General features: G+C 17.3%; 6 protein-coding genes across 6 annotated transcripts; 3 read left to right on the top strand and 3 right to left on the bottom strand.

Moving 5' to 3' along the window:
* Positions 1-768: 768 nt before the first annotated feature.
* Positions 769-2319, bottom strand: PF3D7_0914700 (major facilitator superfamily-related transporter, putative; the record flags this gene model as incomplete). The annotated part of the gene is made up of 1 exon (XM_001351983.1): positions 769-2319. The coding sequence occupies one exon, from the start codon at positions 2317-2319 to the stop codon at positions 769-771; it is 1551 nt and encodes a 516-aa protein (XP_001352019.1).
* A 2337-nt stretch (positions 2320-4656) lies between these two features.
* On the bottom strand, positions 4657-5222 carry PF3D7_0914600 (transcription elongation factor 1, putative; the record flags this gene model as incomplete). Its single annotated transcript, XM_001351982.1, has 2 exons — positions 4657-4879; positions 5110-5222. The coding sequence occupies 2 exons, from the start codon at positions 5220-5222 to the stop codon at positions 4657-4659; spliced, it is 336 nt and encodes a 111-aa protein (XP_001352018.1).
* A 1604-nt stretch (positions 5223-6826) lies between these two features.
* PF3D7_0914500 (conserved Plasmodium protein, unknown function) lies at positions 6827-12188 on the top strand (the record flags this gene model as incomplete). Its single annotated transcript, XM_001351981.1, has 2 exons — positions 6827-9106; positions 9282-12188. 2 exons carry the CDS (start codon positions 6827-6829, stop codon positions 12186-12188), a joined length of 5187 nt encoding a protein of 1728 aa, XP_001352017.1.
* Positions 12189-13140: 952 nt separating this feature from the next.
* On the bottom strand, positions 13141-15013 carry PF3D7_0914400 (conserved protein, unknown function; the record flags this gene model as incomplete). The annotated part of the gene is made up of 6 exons (XM_001351980.1): positions 13141-13360; positions 13468-13628; positions 14095-14184; positions 14453-14566; positions 14733-14845; positions 14962-15013. 6 exons carry the CDS (start codon positions 15011-15013, stop codon positions 13141-13143), a joined length of 750 nt encoding a protein of 249 aa, XP_001352016.1.
* Positions 15014-17483: 2470 nt separating this feature from the next.
* Positions 17484-20000, top strand: PF3D7_0914300 (met-10+ like protein, putative; the record flags this gene model as incomplete). Its single annotated transcript, XM_002808887.1, has 2 exons — positions 17484-19763; positions 19935-20000. 2 exons carry the CDS (start codon positions 17484-17486, stop codon positions 19998-20000), a joined length of 2346 nt encoding a protein of 781 aa, XP_002808933.1.
* A 2900-nt stretch (positions 20001-22900) lies between these two features.
* PF3D7_0914200 (phospholipid or glycerol acyltransferase, putative) lies at positions 22901-24615 on the top strand (the record flags this gene model as incomplete). The annotated part of the gene is made up of 4 exons (XM_001351978.1): positions 22901-23236; positions 23351-23408; positions 23524-24098; positions 24328-24615. The coding sequence occupies 4 exons, from the start codon at positions 22901-22903 to the stop codon at positions 24613-24615; spliced, it is 1257 nt and encodes a 418-aa protein (XP_001352014.1).
* Between the last annotated feature and the right edge of the window lie 860 nt (positions 24616-25475).

The following is a 25475-nucleotide window of genomic DNA, read 5'->3' as shown; positions in this document are numbered from 1 at the left end:
AGGAACATTTATCATAAGAATGATAAAATTATAGGACATATTTTATATTGCTATATATATAAATATATATATATACCATTTGTTTTATTTTGAAAGTTCTATTAAAAAACAAAAAGTCAAAAACAAAAGTAAATAAAAAAAAAAAAAAATGAAATATAAATAAAAATAAAAATATAAATAAAAATAAAAATATAAATAAAAATAAAAATATAAATAAAAATAAAAATATAAATAAAAATAAAAATATAAATAAAAATAAAAATAGTATAATATAATATAATATAAACATGATAATCAAATTATAAAAATTAGAACACATTATATATTTGAAAAATGAAGTAAATTCATCTGTATTATTTATATTAAAACTATTTTAATTATTAATTATATATATATATATATATATTAAATGATAGTATAAAAAAAAAAGAAAAAAGAAAAAAAAAAAAAAAAAAAAAAAAAAAAACATATATATATATATATATAATATATATATATATATATATGCATTATACATATAACATATAAAATATAAATAATTTTATATTTATACATGTTTTATCAAATGTATAATATATCTTTTTCTTTTAAACACTGACATAATTTTTGCCATACGATCAAAAAGTTTGTATATATATGTGTGGGGGGTATAATTATAACATAAGAGTGTATAATGACCTGTTCATATGATCGTACACGTCAGTTTATATGACATAATATTACTGCATTGTTTTACCATTTGCTTCTTCTTTTTTTTTTTTTTTTCATTTAGTTTTTGTTTTTCTTCTTTTCTGTAACCTTCAAATATATACATCCTATTAAGGATACAAGACCCAAGACGTTCAATCCGTAGGTGACTGGCATGTGTTTGAATTCTCCGAGTTTTGCATAGACAACATCTGTAAGGTATGTTAAATAAAAGTTGATGCTCAAACATATTGCACTAACGGCAAACATAATACCACACAATTTTCCAAAATGTTCCTTTGAATATTTTTCATCAACATAACAGTAGAAACATGAAAAAGCAAATGATATGAAGAAGAAAAATGTAAAGATGGCTATATATTTGAATAAGATAGGATTAAATAAAACACATACATATGTTAATAGTATAAACAAATTATTAATTAAGATTCCATAAACAGAACCTAATTTGCCACTAATATATCCAAAAAGTGGAGATGGTAAAAAAGACAGAACTGTTGATAAAGAAAAGACGGTTGTTAAATCATATGCATTGGTCATAAAGAAAGATCTATTTGTTTTGATAAAATAATCAAATCTAATCATACTTGAACTACATATAAAAACTGTTATTAAATATTCCCATTTTTGTGGATGTGCCCATAAAGATTTGATATATTCTAAAAGGGACGTATTATTATTATTATTATTTTGAGGTTTAGATAATGAATTTCTGTCTGATATATTAATTGATGATCTTTTACCACTTTCTAAATTTTCCATTTCTTGGAATATACCATTATTATTATTATTATTATTATTATTATTATTTTTCTTATCTGTCATCGATGATCCGGTAGCACGTTCACTATTAATTTGTATATTATCTTGTCCTTGCATAGTAGATTTATTATTAGTACTCTTTCCAGGCATAATAAATATACCAACAAGAAATGAGAATAATATACATGTACATAAATATATTACACATAATATATAAAATTCATTATTACCAAAATTAAACAAATAGAAAAAAGCAATTTTCAATAATAAACCTACAGCAAATCCAGTAGATCTCGCTGAACCCAAGATTCCAAAAATTAAGGATTCTTGTCCTGGAAAATATTTCGATATTTTTAATAATGGTATAAAAGACAAATCTGCTGATACACCCAATAAAAAAAAGAATATATACCATACGTATGAGAATTTTAAAATGGCTAAAGAAAAAAAGGCTAAAGCTAAAATAATTTGTCCACATAAGAAACATACTTTTTCACCAAACGTATCTAATATAAATCCACTCATTGATGATAAGAAAAAATGTAAAAAGAAGGATAATGTAAATAAATTATTTATAGCTGCATCTCTATTACCACAAGAATTATATGATATATTCTCGTCTACTTTAAAAATCTGTACTTCATCACCTTCTTTACATAATTCTGAAAAAGCACCTGTTTTATATATAATCGGTTGCCATCCACTAAATCCACCATGTACAAAAGTAGCAACAGATGCCACTATGGCATATAATACAAGGGCAATCCATTTGTTAATTTTTAGGTCGTTGGGTGCTTGACCTTCATACTTAAGTTGTGATATATTTTCCTTTGATACATCTGACGCCATTATAAACAAAAAGGAATAAAATGAAGTAAAATAAAATAAAATAAAAATAAACCGTCTAAGGCTTGATTTTTATATAAAACTATAATATAAATAAATATAAATAAATAAATAAATATATATATATATATATTATATATATATATTATATATATATATTATATATTTGAATAGTCAATATAAAACAAAGGTCTTAATTTGTAATTAAAGTCAAAAGTAAAATATATATAAATGCATAATATTATATATATATATATATATATATATATATATTTATTTATTTATGTATTTTTTAGTAAATATGTTGGGTATCCTATATGTTCCTTAAATTATTAAAGATACTTCGAAATATATTACAAAAATGTAATATATATTTATATATAGAAAAATTATTATAGAAAATAATTAATTATAATTCCTTAAATCCATCTTATAACAAAAATAAAAAAAAAAATAAAAAAAAATAAATTTTTTTTTTAATGTAAATTATAGAATAATATAATAAAATTATATTGTATTTTTTTAATAGCATATATATATATATATATATATATTTATAATATATATAATAATAATAATAATATTTAAATTATTTTAAATTTATTTTTAAATAAATTACTTTTTTTTTAAAGTATTTACATGTAAATTTAGTATATTTCATTTGTATATATAATATATATATATATATTATTATAATATTTTTTTTTTTTATTTTTTTTTTTTTATTTTTTTTTTATTTATTTATTTTTTTTTTTCATAATACAAGAAGATATAAATAAAATATATTATATATATATATGAGCATATTTCTTCTGTGGGACTTCACATATTAAAATATATTATATGCTAAAAGATTATATATGTAAATATATAATATATATTATATATATATAAACATACTTTATATATATAAATACAAACAATATATAATATATATATATATATATATATATTATTCTTAAGTGTTTTGATTTATTAAAAAGAGGATTTTTTCTTAAGTTTCTAATATAACTAAGCTCAATTTTGATACGAATATATAAACATAGAAAACAATACCAAATTATAATAATTATATATTCACAAAAGTTTATTATATATATATATATATATATATTTAAATGTATATTATTTCTTCTGTTTTTAATATTTAAAAAAATATGGAACAATATTTTATTATATTTCCATATAAATAATATATTAAAATATATAATATATATATATATCCAGGTCGAAGTAGAAAGAGTATTCTTCTTTTTCTTATTTTGATGAATATAAAATAAAAAAATGTATTTTATATATTTTATATATATAGGGACTATTATTGGAACAGTATGCTCGTTATTATAAAAATATTATTTACGTTAATATAGTTAAAATTAAATGTAAAATTAAAAATGGTTATATAATTCAAAAAAATATTAAATAAAAAAAATTATACATACATATATATATATATATATATATAATATTATATATGATTTCCCTTTTTTTATTTAAGTCAAAAAAAAAAAAAAAAAAAAAAAAAAAAAAAAAAGCTCTTATTTGTATATTTTCTTTTATTTTATGCTTCCTTCTTAAAAGTTGTTATATATTATAATGGATTGATATACATATATAAGAACACAGAAAAAAAAAAAAAAAAAAATTAAAATTATTTTTTAAAAACTTAGCGAAACCACGTTTCAAGAAAAACAAATTGTAAATATAAATATATATATATATATATATATATATTATATATATTTATTTATATATCGGTTAAAAATATAATTAAAATACCATAAGTATATATATCTATGAAAAGGGTTATTATATATATATATATATATATATATATATATAATGATAAATAAAAAAAAAAAGATAATATACTTTTCTTTTTTTTTTTTGAGTGGACTATAATAGTAAAATAAATATAGTGTTTTAAATAATATATATCTTTTTATTTGTTTATTTTATATATCAATATCTAATAAAAATACACACACATATGATTTGTGAATATAATCTTATGTACGTTATATTTCCTTTCGACACTAAAAATAAATAAATAAATAAATAAAAAAATATTTTTTTCAATTTTTTTTTGAAAGTTATACCTTTAAAACCCCGTGATCCTTAATATATATAATATATATATATATATGAATGGTATATATTTTTATAATAAGAACAAAAAAAAATATATAAATAAAAATTATATTATATTATATTACATTACTTTTAGGATAAATAATATTTATTAACATATATCAATGTGTATACTAGAAAAAATTCACGTGATTTTTTTTATTTTTTTATTTTTTAATTTTTTTTTTTTTTTTTTTATTTTTTTAATTTTTATTCGATTGTTTGGTCTATAATATCTTTATCTTCTAAATTATTTAATGACAGCAAATCATCATTAAAAAAAAATTCGTTACATCCTTTTTTATTAGCTTCAAGACATTTATCTACCCATTCGCTATAAACATCTATACATTCATCTAAACTCGTTATTTGATTAACATATTTAACACCACATTTTAGACAAGCTAATTCTCCAATCCCTTTGGACCTATGTCTACAATAATACATATAATGAAATAAAATGAAATAAAAAAGAAAAGAAAAAAAAAAAAAAAAAAAAAAAAAAAAAAAAAAAGAATTGATAAAATTAATATACAGAACAAACATACATATATCAACAGAACATCTATATATATGTTTATATATATATATATATATATATATATATATATATATATATATATATTTATTTATTTATGTATGTTTATTTTTTTATTTCCTTACAGTTTTATATCGACTGATTTTTTATAACTACAAAAAGGACAATTAAATTGTTTATCCAATTTTAAAGGTTTTTTTTTTCTCGGTTTTACTTTCTTCACTTTACTCCTAGCCATTTTTACATATCTATATTTTCTACTCTTTCAAAAAATATCTTCGTGTAAATATATAAAATTTTGTTACGGATATATATTACTCAAATATATATATATATATATATATATATTTTACATATGTATACACTTATTCAATATACTTTATATAAAGAAAAAAAAAAAAATATAAAATAGAATAAAATAAAATAAAATAAAATGGAGGAACGAAGGAAAGAAAAAAAGGGAGAAACCAAACAAAACGATAAAGAAAAGAAAAATTATCACCAAAATGAAAAAATTATATAATTAATTAAAAGCAAAAAATAAATAAATATATAAATATTATATATATATATATATATATATATATATATAGGATAAAAAAAAAAAAAAAAAGGTATAAATAAAATGTTTTTAATATATATATAATTTTTCAAAACAAAATAGAAAAACAATCCTTTTCTATTTTTTATTTGATATATAAAAACATATATATATATATATATATATATATATTTTATATTTTATATGGTATAATTTTTATGGTACCAAAAAAAAAAAAAATTATATTAGAATAAAATAAAATAAAAATGAAGTGAAAAAATGAAGTGAAAAAATGAAATGAAAAAATGAAATGAAAAAATGAAATGACATGATATACGATATAATTGAAACATATAAAATCTATCACATATAAATATATATATATATATATTTATTTATTTATTTATTTTTATTTTGTCAAGGTATCTATTTTAATGGGTACGCCCCTCATCATGCATATATATATATATATATATATATATATATATATATATATAATATTTATTATATTAATATGTAGGAAGTTATATATATATATATATTAGGGGACCAAAAATACAATTTAATATTTTTCTTTTTTTTTCCATTATCAGTCTTTTAATGTAATATATTATATATATATATAATATATATTATTAAAAAAAAAAAAAAAAAAAAAATATATGGTCATAATAAATGTAATAACATATATATTATACTTAAATAAAAAAAAATATATATAATATATATTATATATATATATATATATATATAATAATAATATTTAAGGAATATAAAATATATTTTGAGACATTTTTTTTTTTTTTTTTTTTTTTTTTCTCGTACAAAATAATACCTTTTTAAGGTTTATCAATTTGGGAATATAAAAAAAAAAAAAAAAAAAAAAAAAAAATTCTTTCACATATTTATATTTTTTATATTTTTATGTGTTATAATATAACTATAAATAATAATAAGTAATACATTTATGTTTATACTTTTTATGTGTCCATATATATATATATATAAAGATATAATAGTTGTGGTTTCCTGATTCTTATTCATATATTTATAAAATAAAAATTTTATTTTATAATTTTCTTTTATAATTTTATATTATAATTTTATTTTTAGAAGTTACACATTCGTCCGTTTTGTTTTAAAAAAATAATAAATAAATAATATACAAGTAAATACATATACAGTAATAAATATATATTTACATTATTGTTATTTCTAATTATGAAATAAAAATATATGTATATATATATTATCCATCTATGTATGTTTGATTTTTTTTTCTTTTTTTTTTATTTGTCCTAATGAATAGTGATGATGATAAAGAAAACCAAAAAGATGTCTTTCGAGTATTCGACACAGATGTTAGCATAAAGAAGGAGGAGGAAAAGAATGAAGGGAAGTTCGAAAAGATAGATAATAAGAATGAACAGAAAGAAATAAATAATGAAAAGAATATCACTAATAATGATAATATTAAAAATAATGATAATATTAAAAATAATGATAATATTAAAAATAATGATAATATTAAAAATAATGATAATATTAAAAATAATGATAATATTAAAAATAATGATAATATTAAAAATAATAATAACATTAAAAATAATGATAACATTAAAAATAATGATAATATTAAAAATAATGATAATATTAAAAATAGTTGTGATGTTATTAAAATATTAGAAGGAAACGATTTATTATCTTCATATAACGATGAAATAAAGAATATATATAATTCTTCTAAGCATATATTAACAATAGATCTAAATAAACAAAACAAAATAAAAGAATATGATTATATAGAAAAAGAAAACGATAAATACATTTTAAATAATATAAATAATTATGATAACATATTATCATATAATAATCAAAATGGTAATGAAGATATGATTAGTTGTAATAAGGAAAAATGTGAATTTACAGATTACTTAGATAATAAAATTAAAGACAAGACGTTGGATATGAATTTAAATATATCTTATGATCATATATCTCTTGACGAACATATAAATTTGGATGTATTATGTAACATGGATGATTTAAATTACGATATTATAAAAAATAACACACAAAAAAGGGATGTTCCCATAGAAGAGTATACATTGAATGATGACAAGAGGGATATTATGAGCACAATAAATAATGAGGAGAAGCTTGCTGAAAATTGTGGTTTCGTCTTTTTAAGTAATGAGCACACGAAAGGGGATAAATCGTTTGATGGTAATAATAAATCGTTTGATGGTAATAATAAATCGTTTGATGGTAATAATAAAACGTCTTATTGTAATAACAAAACGTTTGATAGTATCAACCCTTTTTATAATAAAGAAACGCCGTTTTTCTTAGATACAATTAAAAACTTTAAAGAAGATCTTCTATATAAAAAAATGTTTGAAAATGTTAGTAGAAAAGGACTCATATTTATTTTAACTATCCAAGATGTACTTATTAAGAAGACTAAAAAGATACTGTGCAACAAATGTAGCGAGGAGATACCGAGCTTTAATAATATAAATAATATTTTAAAAGACATGCTAAAAATAAATATAGAAAAACAAACTAGCGAAATATATATGACAAAACTTTTAAAAAAGATAAAAGTGGATTTTTTAAAAACACAAGAATATTTAACAAAAGAGATAAAAGATAAAATACATATTATAAATAATTTGAATATAAAAAATGAACTTCTTAATAATATTATTAAAAAATATAAAGAATATTTTTATAAAATAAAAAATGAAGAAGAAATTAAAAACTCACGTATAAAAATTAATATACATAAACAGTTTTTACATGTTACAGATTTTCTTTATCATTTAATATTACATATATATACAAAATTTACAGAAAAAAATAATAAGTTGAAATTTTTAATATGTCAAATGAAAAAATTGAAATTATATGATGAACAAAATGAAAATGTCCAAAAGAATAAAAAAAAAAATAAAAATAATAAAATATTAAAAAATAAAACGAAAATGGAAATGAAAAGGAAAAAAGTAGATCATAATCATCTATCTAATGTGAATGTTAAAAATGAAAATAATAATAAGTACGATTTTAATAAAAATAACAAGAAAAAAATATATAACAATCCAAAATATGGTCATCATCATTCTGATAATAATACAAATTTAAATATAAAAAATACTTTTAATAATAAAAAGAAAAATACACAAAATTTATTATTATCAAAGAAAAGTTTCTCGGATGTTGATAATAATAAAACTCAATCTTCTTCTTTGAATAGTTCAAGTAGTACGTTTTTATCGAATGAACTATGCCTCTCTGATTTTACCCATATGAATACTAACAAAAACCTGACCAAAAGAAATAAAAACAAGTACAAAAAAAATACAAAAAAAAAAAAGAAAAACATACATTCATATAAAAATGTTGAGGAATCGGTATCTGTGAGTTCTGGTAGTAATGATGTCATAAAAGATGTGCAAAAAAGGGAATGTGATCATAGGTATGATAGAAATATAATTATAAAATTAAAAAAATACAAAAATAAGTATCAAGAGGAGTTGAAGAGGAATAAAACGTTACAATTTTTATTGACAAATAAGGTAAAAATGGAAAATACTAAGAATGGTTATATATATGAAAATATATTTTTTGTATATTTTATATATATTAAAATATATTTTTTGTATATTTATTTTTTCGTCATTTGAATTATTTTTTTTTTTTTTTATTTTATTTTATTTATTTTTTTTATTTTTTTTTTTTTTTTTTTGATAGGATGACGAAATTGAACAAATAAAGACACATTTCAAAGAAGACTTGGAACATAAGGAAATATTTTTCCAAGATGAGGAAAAAAAAAAATGTGATGAAATATACCACCTAAAAACATTATTGGAAAAAGAAGAAATGAACAATAAACAACTTAACGATTTTAATGAGAGCTTAAAAAAAAAATTAGATATATCTATATGTAATGAGAAAGATTTAAATAATAAATTATATGATTTAAATATGTTAATTACCAAAGAAAGAGATAAAAATAAATTTTTATTATTACAAAATAGAAGATTGAAATGTATTATTATAGAAAGTAATTGTAATAAAGATTTTATATGTAGAAAATCGAATATGAAGAATCATAATTTTTTGAAATATCAAATTAATTATCCTAATGATCTTATTTCTAATACTAGAAAAGAAAATATATATAATAATAGTATGAATGATTCAGAGAATTATTTGTCAGATACATATATGATTACTCGAGATAATGAACATATGTATCCTATGGATAGATATAATATGGACGATATATATATACAAGATATATCTAATGAACTTATAAATGATAATTTAACAGATGATGCTCTATATAATGGTATGGATAAATTTAAAAGAACAACATTAAGGAAATATTCCAAAAATCACAAAAGAAATGCTTATCAAAGTAAACATCTAAACAAAATAGATGAAGAGGCATATAATCAAATGATGTATGATAAAAATGCTTATTACAAATATTACTATGATAAAAATCCATATAAAAATTATAAAATGGATGTATCCTATTATAGTGATAATTCCGTACAAATTAAAGAAAAAAGAAAAAAAAGCTCGATACATATTAATCCTAAAAATAACAAAATAAAAAATAAAGAACTAACCAAAAGGGGAACCAAGCTAATAAATCGTATAGCTGATGAAAAGGACAAAATAATAATAAAAAAAAAAAAAAATTTTAATCATAATAATAAGAACAAAGAAATAAATGATAATAATAGTAATGTCACGACAAATACAAATATACATACAAATATACATACAAATATAAATACAAATATAAATGCAATTAAAAAGACGTTAAATCATAATAATAATGAAAATATATCTGAACAAATCAGAAATGATATAATAAATTTTGATGAACAGAATTATAAAAAAATTATAAATAATATAGTAAAAGAGGAAAAAGAAATTGAGCAAATAAAAGATGATGACCTTTATGCAATATTTATGGAAAATTGGGATGAATCTAATGTCTATGATAAACTAAAAAACGATTCGGATATAAATATGTCATGTTCCTTTATAAAAAATTTAAATAATGATGATATATATATAACACAGAACAATGATATACCAACAAATACTACAACTACTACAAATAATAATAATAATAATAATAATAATATTGATAATATGAAGATGAAGATTAGGATGAATAATTGTCTACATCAAAATATCACAAAACAAGAACATATAACAAAAGATACAATACATAATAATTTGTCTGATGTACAAAAAAATAATCAAATAAAAGAAAATAATGATAACATAATAAATGTACCATATAATAATAATTCTAACGTGGATGAAGGGTATAATGAAGATATAACAGAAAAAAAATATATCACATTTGAAAATCATAACCTTGATAATAATTCTAACGATAATAAAGAATTTTGTGTTGTTCCACCTGTTATGCCGTATCATATAAATAGCATAGAAAATTCAAATGTAATTAATAATCAGAAGGAAAAAAATGATGATAATGAAGTTCTTATGACTTATGAATTATATAAACAAAATAAAGAAAAATATATGCATATAAGTTTAAAGAAAAAAATTGTAGCTCAAGATGAAGGTGAAAATAAATCACACAATATTAGTAATAATAGTAAAAGTGCATTGCTTCGAAATATTTTACCAAGCAATAATAATAATAATAATAATAATAATAATAATAACAATAATAACAATAATAATAATAAATGTAATGATCAGGACAATAATTATAATGATAACCTTATTTGTAAAAGAAATATGAAACCACTTGAACTTTCAAAAAATAATGTTAATGATGAATATTCATATGAAAATAGTTGTCGTGATCTAAGTTTGAATAATAGTGTGAATGAAGTTTATAAAACCTTAAGGAATAATTATGATAACAATGGTCATAACTTTTTTCAAGCATACGACAGTGAGAAAAGAAATGTACCTAATATAGACATTATAAATAATCAGGATATGAAACATACAGAAATAAATATATCTAATGATAATACTTTTATGCCTAATCCAAAAAAAAATATAGATAATATAAATGTTGGGCCAATGTGTTCATCTAATCATAAAAATACAAAGATTGAAATAAATAATAAAGATTTAAATATTGTGAATGATAATTTAAATATTCATATAAATCAATGCTCAGCACAAGATAATATTATAAATTATAATGAAAAAGTAATTTTTAATAATGAAGAAAAGAAATATGATACACATGTTTCGAACATTACTTCTATGCAAAATTCTCAAGTTGTATATGAACCAGAACAAATTAATAAGGCCATAGATAGTAAAGTACAAAATTTAGATAACAAAAATACTATGAACGAATTACATTTTTTAATAAATGACGTATCTACATCTAAACAGAATATATCTAACACAAATAATATACTTATCAATCCACATATAGAAAAAAATATAAAAAATGATAATCAGAAAATCAACGATGATTATATAGGAACACGTGATTTTATAAAAACAAGTGGGGTTCAGTGCGACACGAATTTGGTAGAAGCCAAAAGAAAATCTCTTCCAAATGCTTCGAGGCTAAGAAAGAATGAAGAAAGAGATAGAGGTGTCTTAAGCCGAATATTAAGGAAAATATAATTACCTCTTTTTTAAATATTTATATATACAAACATATATATATATATATATATATATATATATATATATATTTATTTATTTATTTATTTATTTGTTTATTTGTTTATCTTTTCATGTGTAAAATGATGTGCATATTATAAACTATATATATATATATATATATATATATATATATATTTTTTTTTTTTTTTTTTTTTTTTTTTTTTTTCTTTTTACATTCTGAATAGAATAATATATATAATATTTTTGAAATGTTAATTTTTTTAAAATATTATTTTCATAACTTTTTAAATCCATAAATTTTTCAAGAAAAAAAAAAAAATTATTAAAAATTTGGATAATTTTGTAAATACATAAATATATAAATAAGTTCATACATATACATTAACATAAAAATGGATAAATGAAACAAGATGGTTTTCTTTTTAAACTATTTTAATTATATATATATATATATATATATATATATATAAATATATATTATATATATGTTTCAATATTTCATTATAATGTTTCTTTTTTTTTTTTTTATTTAACATTTTAATTACATAGATATTAAAAAAAAAATAATAATAAAATAAAATAATATAATAAAAAAGAATGAAGTTATAATTTTTGAATTGTTGATAAAAGATAAAAAATAATAACGGGATTAACAAAAAAATAAAAAATAAAGAAAAATAAAATAATATATAAATATATAAAATATATAAAATATATATATTATATATATATATATATAATATATTTATGTATTCACAATTTTGTATACCATTTTTTAGACGGATTTAAAATAATTTCACATTTTCCATTTTAAGATTTTTATACAAAAAAAAAAAAAAAAAATGAAGAGAAAAAAAAAAAAAAAAAGAAAAGAAAAAAAAAAAAAAAACATAATATAATATAATATAAATTATATATACATTTAATATATATATGTTTTCCTTTTGTTTTATGAATGTTTTGATATAAGTACTTTAAATTCTTCATATAAATCTAAATTTGCTTCACCAAAAATGGCTTGAGCTTTTTTTAACGTCTCTTCTCTTTTTTGTTGATGATTATTAAGTTTTTTAATGTTACTTAAGAATTGATTAAATTGTTCATATGATAATCTACTTCGGGCATTTCTGAAAAAAGCCCTTCCGTCTGTGTTTTTCTCACCCAAGGGTCTACAAAAAGAAATAAAAAAAAAAAAAAAAAATATATATATATATATATATATATATATATATTTATATTTATGTATGATAAAATCCCCAATATTTGTAAAAATTACACATTTCCTATATAGGGAGAATTAAAACTTCCATTAATTATATTATGAGTATCTGAATTAACAATTTTATTAATTATACTTTGACATGAATCTTCATTTCCATTCATTTCCAACATTGTTCGAGGTGCCGTTGTTTGTAAAAGATCATCAGCTGAATAATACTGTAAAATATATAAAAATTAATTAATTAATTAATATATATATTTATATATATATATATATATAGAATGATCGTTTCGAACAAAATGTCATATAATCTTTTTATATATAATGAATGTATATAAATAGTATAAATTAATAACTCTTATATATTTCAATATAATAATAATTATATATTTATATATAAAACACATTCGTTTGTCATATAATGTTCAAAGTGTTATATTTATCTTCTCTTTTTTTACTGTTCTTTACATATATAAAAAATTACATTTATGTATAAATATTTATAAAATCATTTAAACAAAAGGAAACAAATATATATGTGTAAAAAAAAAAAATAAAATAAAAAATAATAAATAATAAATAAAATAAAATTAATAAATACATTTACACATAGAAATATATACTTTATTTCTTTTCCTTTTCCTTCTTCATTTTTTTTTTTTTTTTACTTTTTTATATTACTTTATGTGCGTCTTCGACATCGTGTTCTTCTTGTATGGAATTTAAAACGGCTTTCTTTAAATTCTCTAGTCTATCAATATCTCTATTTAACTAAAAAAATAAATACATAAATAAATATATAAATATATACCCACATATATATATATATATATATGTCATAGTAATTGTCCAAATGAAATATTCTTGAAAAGAGACTCTTCGAATTTGCACAGCTTTATAATTTTTTCTTATTTTTTTATTTCCATACATAATACCAGCTTGGTATTATATATATATATATATATATATATATTATATTCTTCTTTTCTTTTCTTTTCTTTTCGTTTATTTTATTTTTATTTTTTTTTTTTTGCTATACCTTTTTTATGGTTGTAATTAATTGCTTATTTTCGTCTGCTAACTGATTTCCCCTTTGAGTTGATTCAATCAATTGAACCTCAAGATTGCTATATTTTTTTTGAATGGATGATAACTAAAAATATAAGAAATATATATATTATATATATATATATTATATATACTTACATTACAAATAAATTTAAAAATAAATAACATATATTATATATAATATCACTCTCTACGTATTTACATAAAAATATATATATATATATATATATTTTTTTTTTTATAAAAATTACTTGTTCCTGTTTTTCTGTTAATTGACCTTTTAATGATCTTATCTCAGCTTCTTGAGACGTGACCCTTGTTTTATATGCATTCGTCACAATTTTAAACCCTAAGGCTAATTGTTCTACAGAAAAAAAAAAAGGAAAAAAAGAAATATATGGATACATACATACATACATATATATATATATTTATATGTAAACATAAATTGTAATATATTTTATTCTTTCAATTATTTACCATCAGCATCGGAAGGTAACCAACTTAAATCAGTAGTTCCAGCGTTTGTCATATTTTCAATTTATAATAACAAAAAAAAATATATTATATATATATATATATTTAAATAATTGAATAAAATAAATTCTTTCAAATTATAACAATAAAAAACAATAAAAATTGTCTTCCAATCAAAATAAATATATGAACAAGTCAGGACAAAAAAAAAAAAAAAAAAAAAAAAAAAAAAAAAAAAAAAATTTAAATTATAAAACAACCAAGAAAATATTTATTATTACTGTAATAAGACATACATACATATATATATATATATACAACTTTATGAAGTACAAAAAGTTCTATATATTAGTATGGTTTGTATTCATTCTTAAATATTTTAACGAGAGTACATAATAACAATTTATGAGAAATACAGACAATATGATATGTAAGTATATTATAAATATATATGCGAATTTATGTGTGTGAATATGTTTACACATATGTATATACTTGTGTTACAAGCATTATTTATTTATTCACATAAAAGTAATATATATAATATATATATATGTATATTTATTTATTAATATATTCTTAATATGAGCTTTCCCTGACTTTATTATTATTATTTTTTTTTTTTATAATATAAAAAATATATTTTACTAAAACATATGCGTATTATAATCAAATATATAGTGAAATGTATATAATAATATATCTTTATATATATAATATATACATATATATATTCAACGTATATGTGTGTGTACATAAAAATGATGTACATATAATATATATATATATATATATATATATATATATGAATGTATGAATGTATTTTATAATAGTGTATTTTTTATTTTATCTCTAAATATTATTATTATATTATATTTCTTATGACTTTGGCATAGGGACCAATACAAAAAGAAACAAAAATAAAAACAAAAAAAATTTACTTGGAGGTTGTATATATATATTATATGTATAATAAATAATATGAATATGCTATTATAGTGCTACAATTTTTTTTAAGACAAATTTATATATATATATATATATATATATATTTTACCCTTACACATATATTATGAACGTATTTTTTTGTGTACGCAAAATATATTTAATAAGATCACAGATAAAATAAATAAATATAAATAAAAACATATATATAATATATATATATATATATGTTTATTTATTTATTTTACAAAAAAATTATATACAAAATTATTAATTCAAAAAACGTATGAACAATTTTAAAATCACCTTTTTAATACCTTAGAGGGAGATTTAAAAAATATAAGAGTAACGAATAATATGTCGATACTGTATTATCCTCTTTAAATAATATATTATATATACTATATTAATATTATACTAACCCTAATAGTTTCACTATATTTTATGTATTCTCCATATATAAATGTATTTATCATATATCTTATAATACGGTGCACTTGACATGCACAACTTTATATCCTTTTTTAAGAGTCAATAAATAAAAAAAATGAAAGAAAAAAAAAATATGTAAGATATATATAATATTTTTATATTCTACCATTCTTAATAATGATACTGAAAAATAAAGGACTTAAAAATATAACGATCTTATAAAAAAAAAACAGGACATTACTTTAAATTTAGTTTGAATGATTTTATATATATAATAAAATAGCAACATTATATATATATATATATATATATATATATATTATTTATGTTAGTCAATCAAAAAATAAGAAATTTTACCCTTAGAATGATTTATATAAAATATGTTAACACCATATACAAGTTATAAATTAAAAGAAAATTTCGGAAAATAAAATAAAAAAAATACTTACATTTCATAGATCTTAATATTCTTATTACATTTTATAGAATGACATCATATTAATGTAAAAGATTAAAATATAATTTTTTCGATTTTTCTTTTTTCTTTTTCTCTTTCCAAACATAAAAAAATATAGGTGTCAATTATTTAAAATTTTGATATGAATAAATTCTTATATATAAATATAAATATATATATATATATATATTATTTAAGGAATGTAATGAATAATTAATTTGTTTATTTATTTGAATAATATATTCCTTAATGATTATTATTTGCATAGGTATATAAATTATGTAGATATATTTTTACTTTATAAAAAAAAAATCATCAATAGTTAAAAAATTAGAAATGTTTTCTACTTCCCATAGATTAATTCGCATTATATATATATATATATATATATATATATATATATATTTAATATATATATGTTATTTATTTTAACTTGATATTTATCATCATTTTGTAATATGTAAAAATAATTAATATATTTATCTTGTTGCAGAAGTTGTTATTTCTGAACTTATATTCTTTTATATATAAAAAATAAAATAAAATAATTTTATATTTTTATATTTATATTTTAATTTTTTTGTTCTCCTGCTTTTTAACATATGGTAAATATATATATATATATATATATAATATATATATTTTATTTATTTATTTATTTATATATTCATATTATTAATTATGCTTGTTGATGTTTTTTAAAGCCCTTTTTCTCTCACTATATTTATTTTTCTTTATTTCTTATGCTGAAATAATATTTTGCATAAGAATAAAAAGGAATAATTTATATAATTTTCAAAACATGACAAATTCTTTAAATATCAAAAATTTAGATGATGTGAAGGAAAAGGTTAAATATGAGAAACATACGTACTGCCTATTACTAGATAAATATAAAGTAAATAAAATATTAAAAAACAAAAGAGCTAAATTCTGGCTTTTAGATATTTACAAATTTCCTTCCGTTTTAAAATATAAAGAATATAAAAATTGTTTTCTGCAAAATGATCATAATGATAAAAATAATCATATGCTAAATTTTATTTATAATAACTACTTGAAAAAAAGAAATCACCAAAATGTTAAGAATGAAAGTGAGAATGGGAATTATAATAATGATCATAATGATCATCAAACGTGTAACAATATGAATATATTTTTTTCTAATGAATACCTTAAAAGTCTATCAAACTTTAATGAAGAAGATTTTAGACTAATTCCGCTCAACGATTTTTTTAATAAAATATTACTTGAACTCTTTTATAAACAAAGGGAGGAAATCATACATGATGATGTGATTTATTCCAAAAATAATATTAAATCATTGTCTCATGTGTTTAATGACAATTCACCTGAACAGTACAGGCAAAAAGAGAAACAACAACAAGTTGGTAATATTATCATGTGTAATAGCAATTCACCTGAACAGTACAGGCAAAAAGAGAAACAGCAACAAGTTGATAATATAATAATGTGTGATGAGAACTTATGTGAAACTTTGATAAAAGACGACGAAATAAATGAAAATGATGATAATAAGAATCCTTTGGAGAATTTGTGTGAGGATTTTAAGAAGGATAAAGATGACATAGAAAATATATATAATATGCACAAGTTAGAATATATAGAAGAATTATTTGAATTGATAAAAGAAGAGGATATAAAATTTCAGAGAGTAAAATTAGAATTTGGTTATGATAATATGAACACATCAGAAATTTTGAGGAAGATATTTCCATGTATAAATGAAATAATACACAAGTTTGAAATAATAGGTCATATAGCACATTTAAATTTTTGTGATAAATTAGAGTCTTGTAAAAAAATAATAGCTGAAATAATACTAGATAAGAATAAGAGTATAAAAACAGTGATAAATAAAAAGGACATATTGAATAATACTCATAGAACATTTAATATTGAACTTTTAGCGGGTGAGAACAATTATGTTACTCAATTAAAAGAGAATAATATAAGAGTAAAATTAAATTATGAATTAATATATTGGAATTCAAAATTAAAAAAGGAACGAGATCGTATATATAATTTGGTAAAAGACAATTCTATAATAATAGATGTTTTTGGTGGTGTTGGTATATTTAGTTTATCATTAAGTAAAAAAAGTTGTTTATGTTTTTCTAATGATATTAATGAACATGCATATAAATATATGAATATAAATATTTCAATGAATAAAAATAAAAATATATTAACCTATAACATGGATGGTCGTGAATTTCTAGAAAAATTATTTAATTTAAAAATTTTCTCAAAAAATAATAACGTTTTAACATTATATATAAATGACCAAAATCAAAAAAATATATCCCTTGATGTTTTGAATAGTAAAAACCATATTATCACTGGAAATGGTAAAAATAAAAGTAAAAATAAAAATGAAAATAAAAATGAAAATAAAAATGAAAATAAAAATGAAAATAAAAATGAAAATAAAAATGAAAATAAAAATGAAAATAAAAATGAAAATAAAAAAGATATTCAAAATAATAATATGTGTGAAAAAGAAAATAATATATCTGATAGAAAATGTCCCTACATTCATAATAATAATAATCAAAGAAATATTACATGTGATAATAATAACAATAATAATAATATGAATGTTAGTGGTAATAATAGTATTCATCAATACACTGATATGTACGAACACAAATTCAAATATCAAAAGATAGGAGAAGAAAATATGGACAATTCAAAAAATGAAGAAAATCATAAAATAGATATAAACTTAAACATTTATGAAGATATACACATATTAATGAATTTACCTCAAACAGCTTTGGAATTTCTTAATGTTTTCAAAAAATATAAAAAAGAAAAAAATGATGAACTAAGAAATGTGTTCATTCATTGTTATTATTTTGCTAAACCTGAATTTTTTTATGAACATGCAGAAAAAAATATATTGCTCCACTTTAACCAACTTCCAAAGGATATTAAAATTACAGAGGTAATATGAGACATATATATAAAAAGTGTATACAAATTAATAATGTATATCTATCAATATATATAAACACACATACATACATACATACATATATATATATATATATTACATAAATATTTATATATATTCTTATATATGTTTATAATATTTTATTCTTCTCTTTTTTTGCAGATAAGAAAAGTTTCACCCAGTAAATTAATGTATGTTGTAGAATTTAATTTAAAGGATTTATTATAATTTTTTTTTTTTTTTTTTTTTGAGGATATATATATATATATATTATATATATATATATATATATATATTATATATATATATAATTTATTTTAAATATAAGATATATTGTAGGTAGTTTTGGTAACTATATTTCTTTTTCCTGTTTATCTATTTATAATTTTTTTTTTTTTTTTTTTTTTTTTTTTTATTAATTCATAAAAATTTATATATCTTTTTATAAAAATATGATTACATATTAAACGAAAAAAAATAAAATAAATTATATAAATAAAAAAAATATATAAATAAAAAAAATATATAAATAAATAAAATAAAGACTTGCACATTTAAAGGATGTTATGCGTTCGTAACGTTTCCAATTAATTATATAATAAACATTTAGCAACCTTTTTATAAGGTTACAAAAAAAAATATATTATATATATATATTACTATCTTGTGAAAATATACAAATTTAATTTTTCAAAAATATATATATATATATATATATATATATTTTTTTTTTTTTCATAGCAATAACATCATTTTAAAACATAAAAAATATAATCATTAAGAAGTTTTATAAAGAAAATGAATATACAATAATATTTATATTTTTTTAATTATTTCATTTTATTTTAATAATTTAATTTTTTTTTTTTTACATAAAAAAAATTTGATAAGTAAAATGAAGAAAAAAAGAAAGACTAACAAAAATTATATTTATAATATTATAAATAGTTAATAAATGATATTTTATTATATAAAATATATTTTTATATTATTATATATATAAAAAATATATATTGTTATATTATATATATATATATATATATATATATATATATATATATTATATTATATTATATTATATTTCTTTTTACTATAATATATTAATTATAATATATTTTTTTTAACAATATAAAAATAATAAATTATATAAATATTTATAATTTTATTTTTTATAAATAACAACAACTTATATATTTTATTTTTTTTTTTTTTTTATTTAATAAGTAATATATATATTAATAAAAAAACATTTGTTGTTTTTTTCTAGGAATTTCTTATATATTTTAAAATAATATAATTTTTTATTTATATTTAAAATATATATATAATTATTTAATGATATATGTATAATATATTATAATATAATAAATTATATATATATATATATATATATATATTTATTTATATAATATTTATAAAACGAAAAAAATTAATTAAAATAAAAATAAGTTATATGGGGTTTTATATAAAATCTTTAAATATGTATTATTAATAGCATTTACTTTTTTTAAATAAAAAAAAAAAAAATATATATAATAATATATATAATATATTAACGTTTAAAAAAATTTAAGGAAGAATACGTATTTCTTCTTCTTTATATATATATATATATATATTTATAATATATATAGTAATATAACATATCTATAACATTATTTATATATATATATTATATTAATATGGCTTTATACAATTTATTAAAAGAAGAAAATGAAAAAAAATTAATTTTTTAAATGCTTTATAAAAAACAGTGATTTGATTAGAAATTTTGTATTATTAAAATATAATAATAAAATTATATTTATATAGTTATTTAATTTTTTTTTTTTTTCTTTTTTTTTTATTAATATATATTTTTTTTTATTAATATAACTTTTTTTTTTTTTTCTTTTTTTATTAATATATTTTTTTATTTATTAATACTTGATTTTTTTTTTTTTTTTTTTTGTTTTATATATTGTATAAAAAAAAAGAAAAAAAATTTTAATTATATATATATATATATATATATAATCTATATAAATTTATTTTTAATATTTTTTTTAATTTTAAATTAAAAGAAAGCTAAAAAAGGCACATAGTTTAAAAAAAGACTTCATCAATATTAAATTATTGTACATGTATGTATATATATATATATATATATATATATATATATATATATAATATACACATGTTATATATTATGATTATAAATTTGTATGATATATATGTGTATATAATTAAAGAAATCTAGAAAAAAAATAAAATAATTAATTAAAAAGGAAATGTATTTTTTTTCTTAACATTTCTTAAGCATATATATAATATATATATATATATATATATAATATATATTCAATATATTTATATATTAATGTAGTTTTATATTTATTTATGTATTTAGTATTATAGACTTATATAAGTTGATAGTATATATAAATACATATATATATATATATTTTTATTTATATTAAAATAATATTATAAAGAAAATATAAGAATTACAAAAAAATATTTATTTATAATATAATTATTTTTTTTAATGAATGGTATAATATCCATATATATATATAATATAAATATATTTTTGTATATTTTACATATTCGTGTTTATAAAATATTATAAAATAAATTTTATAAACAACATTGATTTAAAAATGAATAACATATATATATATATATATATATATATATATATATATATATGTATATATTTATTTAATAATTAAATTTTCTTTTTTTTTTTTTTTTTTTTTTGTTATGAAAAAATTTTGTTTGTTTTGCCTTATATGTTTTTAATTGTATAAAAATAATTAGATATAATGAACAACGGACATTATTATTTACATAAATAAAAAAAAGAAAAAGAAAAAATAAAAAAAGAAAATGAAAAAATATATGTCTAATGAGCTATTAATATTTATATAATACATAGATATATGTTTGTGTATTAATATATCTTAAAAAAAAAAAATACATATATATATATATATATATATATATATATATTTATGTATATGTGTGCGCCTTTTTATAAAACCCCTCAAAAAAAAAAAAAAATAAAATAAAATAATAATTCTTAATAATTTCTATACATGTATACAGCTGAATTAAAGAAAGAAGAGAAGCCGATAAAAAGAAAAATGATCAGGAAGCTGGAGTATCATATTATTTCCTATATAATATTTGCTCTTCATGTGAAGTTATTTATGCATACTGTATTTTATGCAGAATGGGTTTGGGATCTTTTTCATATATATTTTTGTACAATTATTGTATATGTTAATATACTTCTTATATATGGAATACGTATATATTTCGGCTTAAAAAAATTAGATTTAAAATATTTCCCCCTAGAAAAAATAGCATCTTGTACAAATTATAAGAATAAAAAAAATATCCATCCTTATGCAGCCTTCGAACGTTTAGATTTGATAAACATGAAATTTATGAACTTGTTTTATGGAATAATCTTTGTGGTAAGAAGTGAACAAAATTGGGCATAAATATAAATATATATATATATGCATGTATGTATATATATATATATATATATATATATTTATTATTTACTTATATTTTTCTTTTTATAGGCAACGTGGAAAATAGCTTTCATTTTTTTCTTATCATTGATGAATCTAATGGTTTCTCGTAAGTCCAAAGGAAAAAATATTCAAACATATATATATAAATATATATATATATATATATATATATATATATATATATATTTATTTATTTATTTATTTATTCATTCTTGTTGTAGTGCTGATATACCCCTTTTTGAAGGGCAAATCGGATAATTTGGAGAGCTCGATTTTATTTTTATATCTTAAATTTTTAAAACTTGTGTGCAGATTAGCTATATGGGTCTTTGGTGTGAATAAAATCGAAAACAACTATCTTTGTGATAATGAATGGCCCAAGAACATTGTATCGAATCATATATCTGCCGTAGATCCTCTTTTTTTTATAAGTGAACATGCATGTAGTTTTGTGGCAAAAAAATCGTTAAGTAAAGACCGTATGGTTGGTCCGAGTGTTTTAGCTTTAAAATGTGTACTTGTATATAGAGAAAAATCAGAAGATAGAAAAATTGCATTAGAAAGTATAAAAGAAAGGCAATTATTAATTAATGCTAAACAAAACAATTATCCATCATTTGTAATATTTTCAGAAGGTACAACATCTAACGGTTTACAAATTATTGAACAAAAAAAAGGAGCATTCAATTCTTTATTACCTATAACACCTGTCTTGTTAATATATGATTATGATTTTTACAATCCATCGTATGATATAATACCTTTCACATGGTGGATTTTTCTTTCATCATCAAATGTAAAAAGAATAAAATAAAGAAAACCTTATAATAGAAAAGTGAATACCTGTGAATACATTTGAATATATATATAAATAAATCAATATATACATATATATATATATATATATATATATATTTTTATATATTTATGTATTTATTTATATATTTATATATTTATATATTTTCATTTTATATTATTATGTATTTATTTTTTTATTTATTTTTTTATTTTTTTTTTTTTTACAGTATCAAGGAAGTACATTACGCACATACTGGTTGCCAAAAGTATACCCCCCCGATAAAGCTCAATATCCAGACTTAACAGATGAGGAGAGAATAAATATTTTTCATGATGAAGTATCAAAAATCATGTTCAATCATATGAAAAAATATAATCCTAGAGCTCCAAAAGATGTGGATGATTATAATGACTGGCCTGGGTCCCTAAGATTTAAATTGGAGTATTTTCAAAATGCCTTAGGTAATGTGGCAACCAAACATTTAAATAAAGAAAAAAACTTAAGTGAAAAATAAATAGTATCTTTAGATAAATATATATATATATATATATATATATATATATATAATTACCCAAAGGGTAGAATATATATTATATATATGTACTTATTCATATATATAACAAAAATATATGTGTGATCTTTACATATATTTAAAGTGATATGTACATATATATATATATATATATATATATATAAAGAGTTTTATTTATATATTTATTTATTATTTATTATTTATCATTTATCATTTATTATTTATTTTTTCATTTGATTTATAATTTGGGTATCATTGTTTTCTTTAATTAATCATTATGTTATTATGTTTTCGTAATTTTGTGGAAAAAAAATAAAATAATAAAGAAATAAATAAATGTGACAAAAAAGGAAAAATAATTTTTTTATGATTATTTTTTTTTTTATTTGTTTTTCATATATTATCTAATGATTTATTTATTTTTTTTAAATCCATAGGCATTTTAATAATTTATATTTTTATCATATATAAATATAAATATATATATATATATATATATATATATATATATATATATATATATATATAATATATATAATATTTTGAATTTTATTTATTTTTTTTTTTTCTATTTTTTCTTTTTTCTTTTTTTTTTTTTTTTTTTTTTTTTTTTTGGCATTTTGTTCCTACATATATATATATATATATATATATATATATATATATATATGTATATAATGTGTATGTTTAATTTTTTATTTTATTTTTCTTTAATAAGAAAAAAAGAATTAATGATATTACAATTTTATGTTAATGTATTTTATAATTCTTCTTTTTATATAAAAAGCATAAAAACTTTAGTGCTTTTTATACCTCATTACATATATTTTTATATGATTAGA

The sequence above is a fragment of the Plasmodium falciparum genome, assembly GCF_000002765.6.
Source record: "Plasmodium falciparum 3D7 genome assembly, chromosome: 9".
Classification (NCBI taxonomy): domain Eukaryota; phylum Apicomplexa; class Aconoidasida; order Haemosporida; family Plasmodiidae; genus Plasmodium; species Plasmodium falciparum.
The sequence above is the reverse complement of the archived record's forward strand: the minus strand, read 5'-3'. Positions and strand labels throughout refer to the sequence as shown.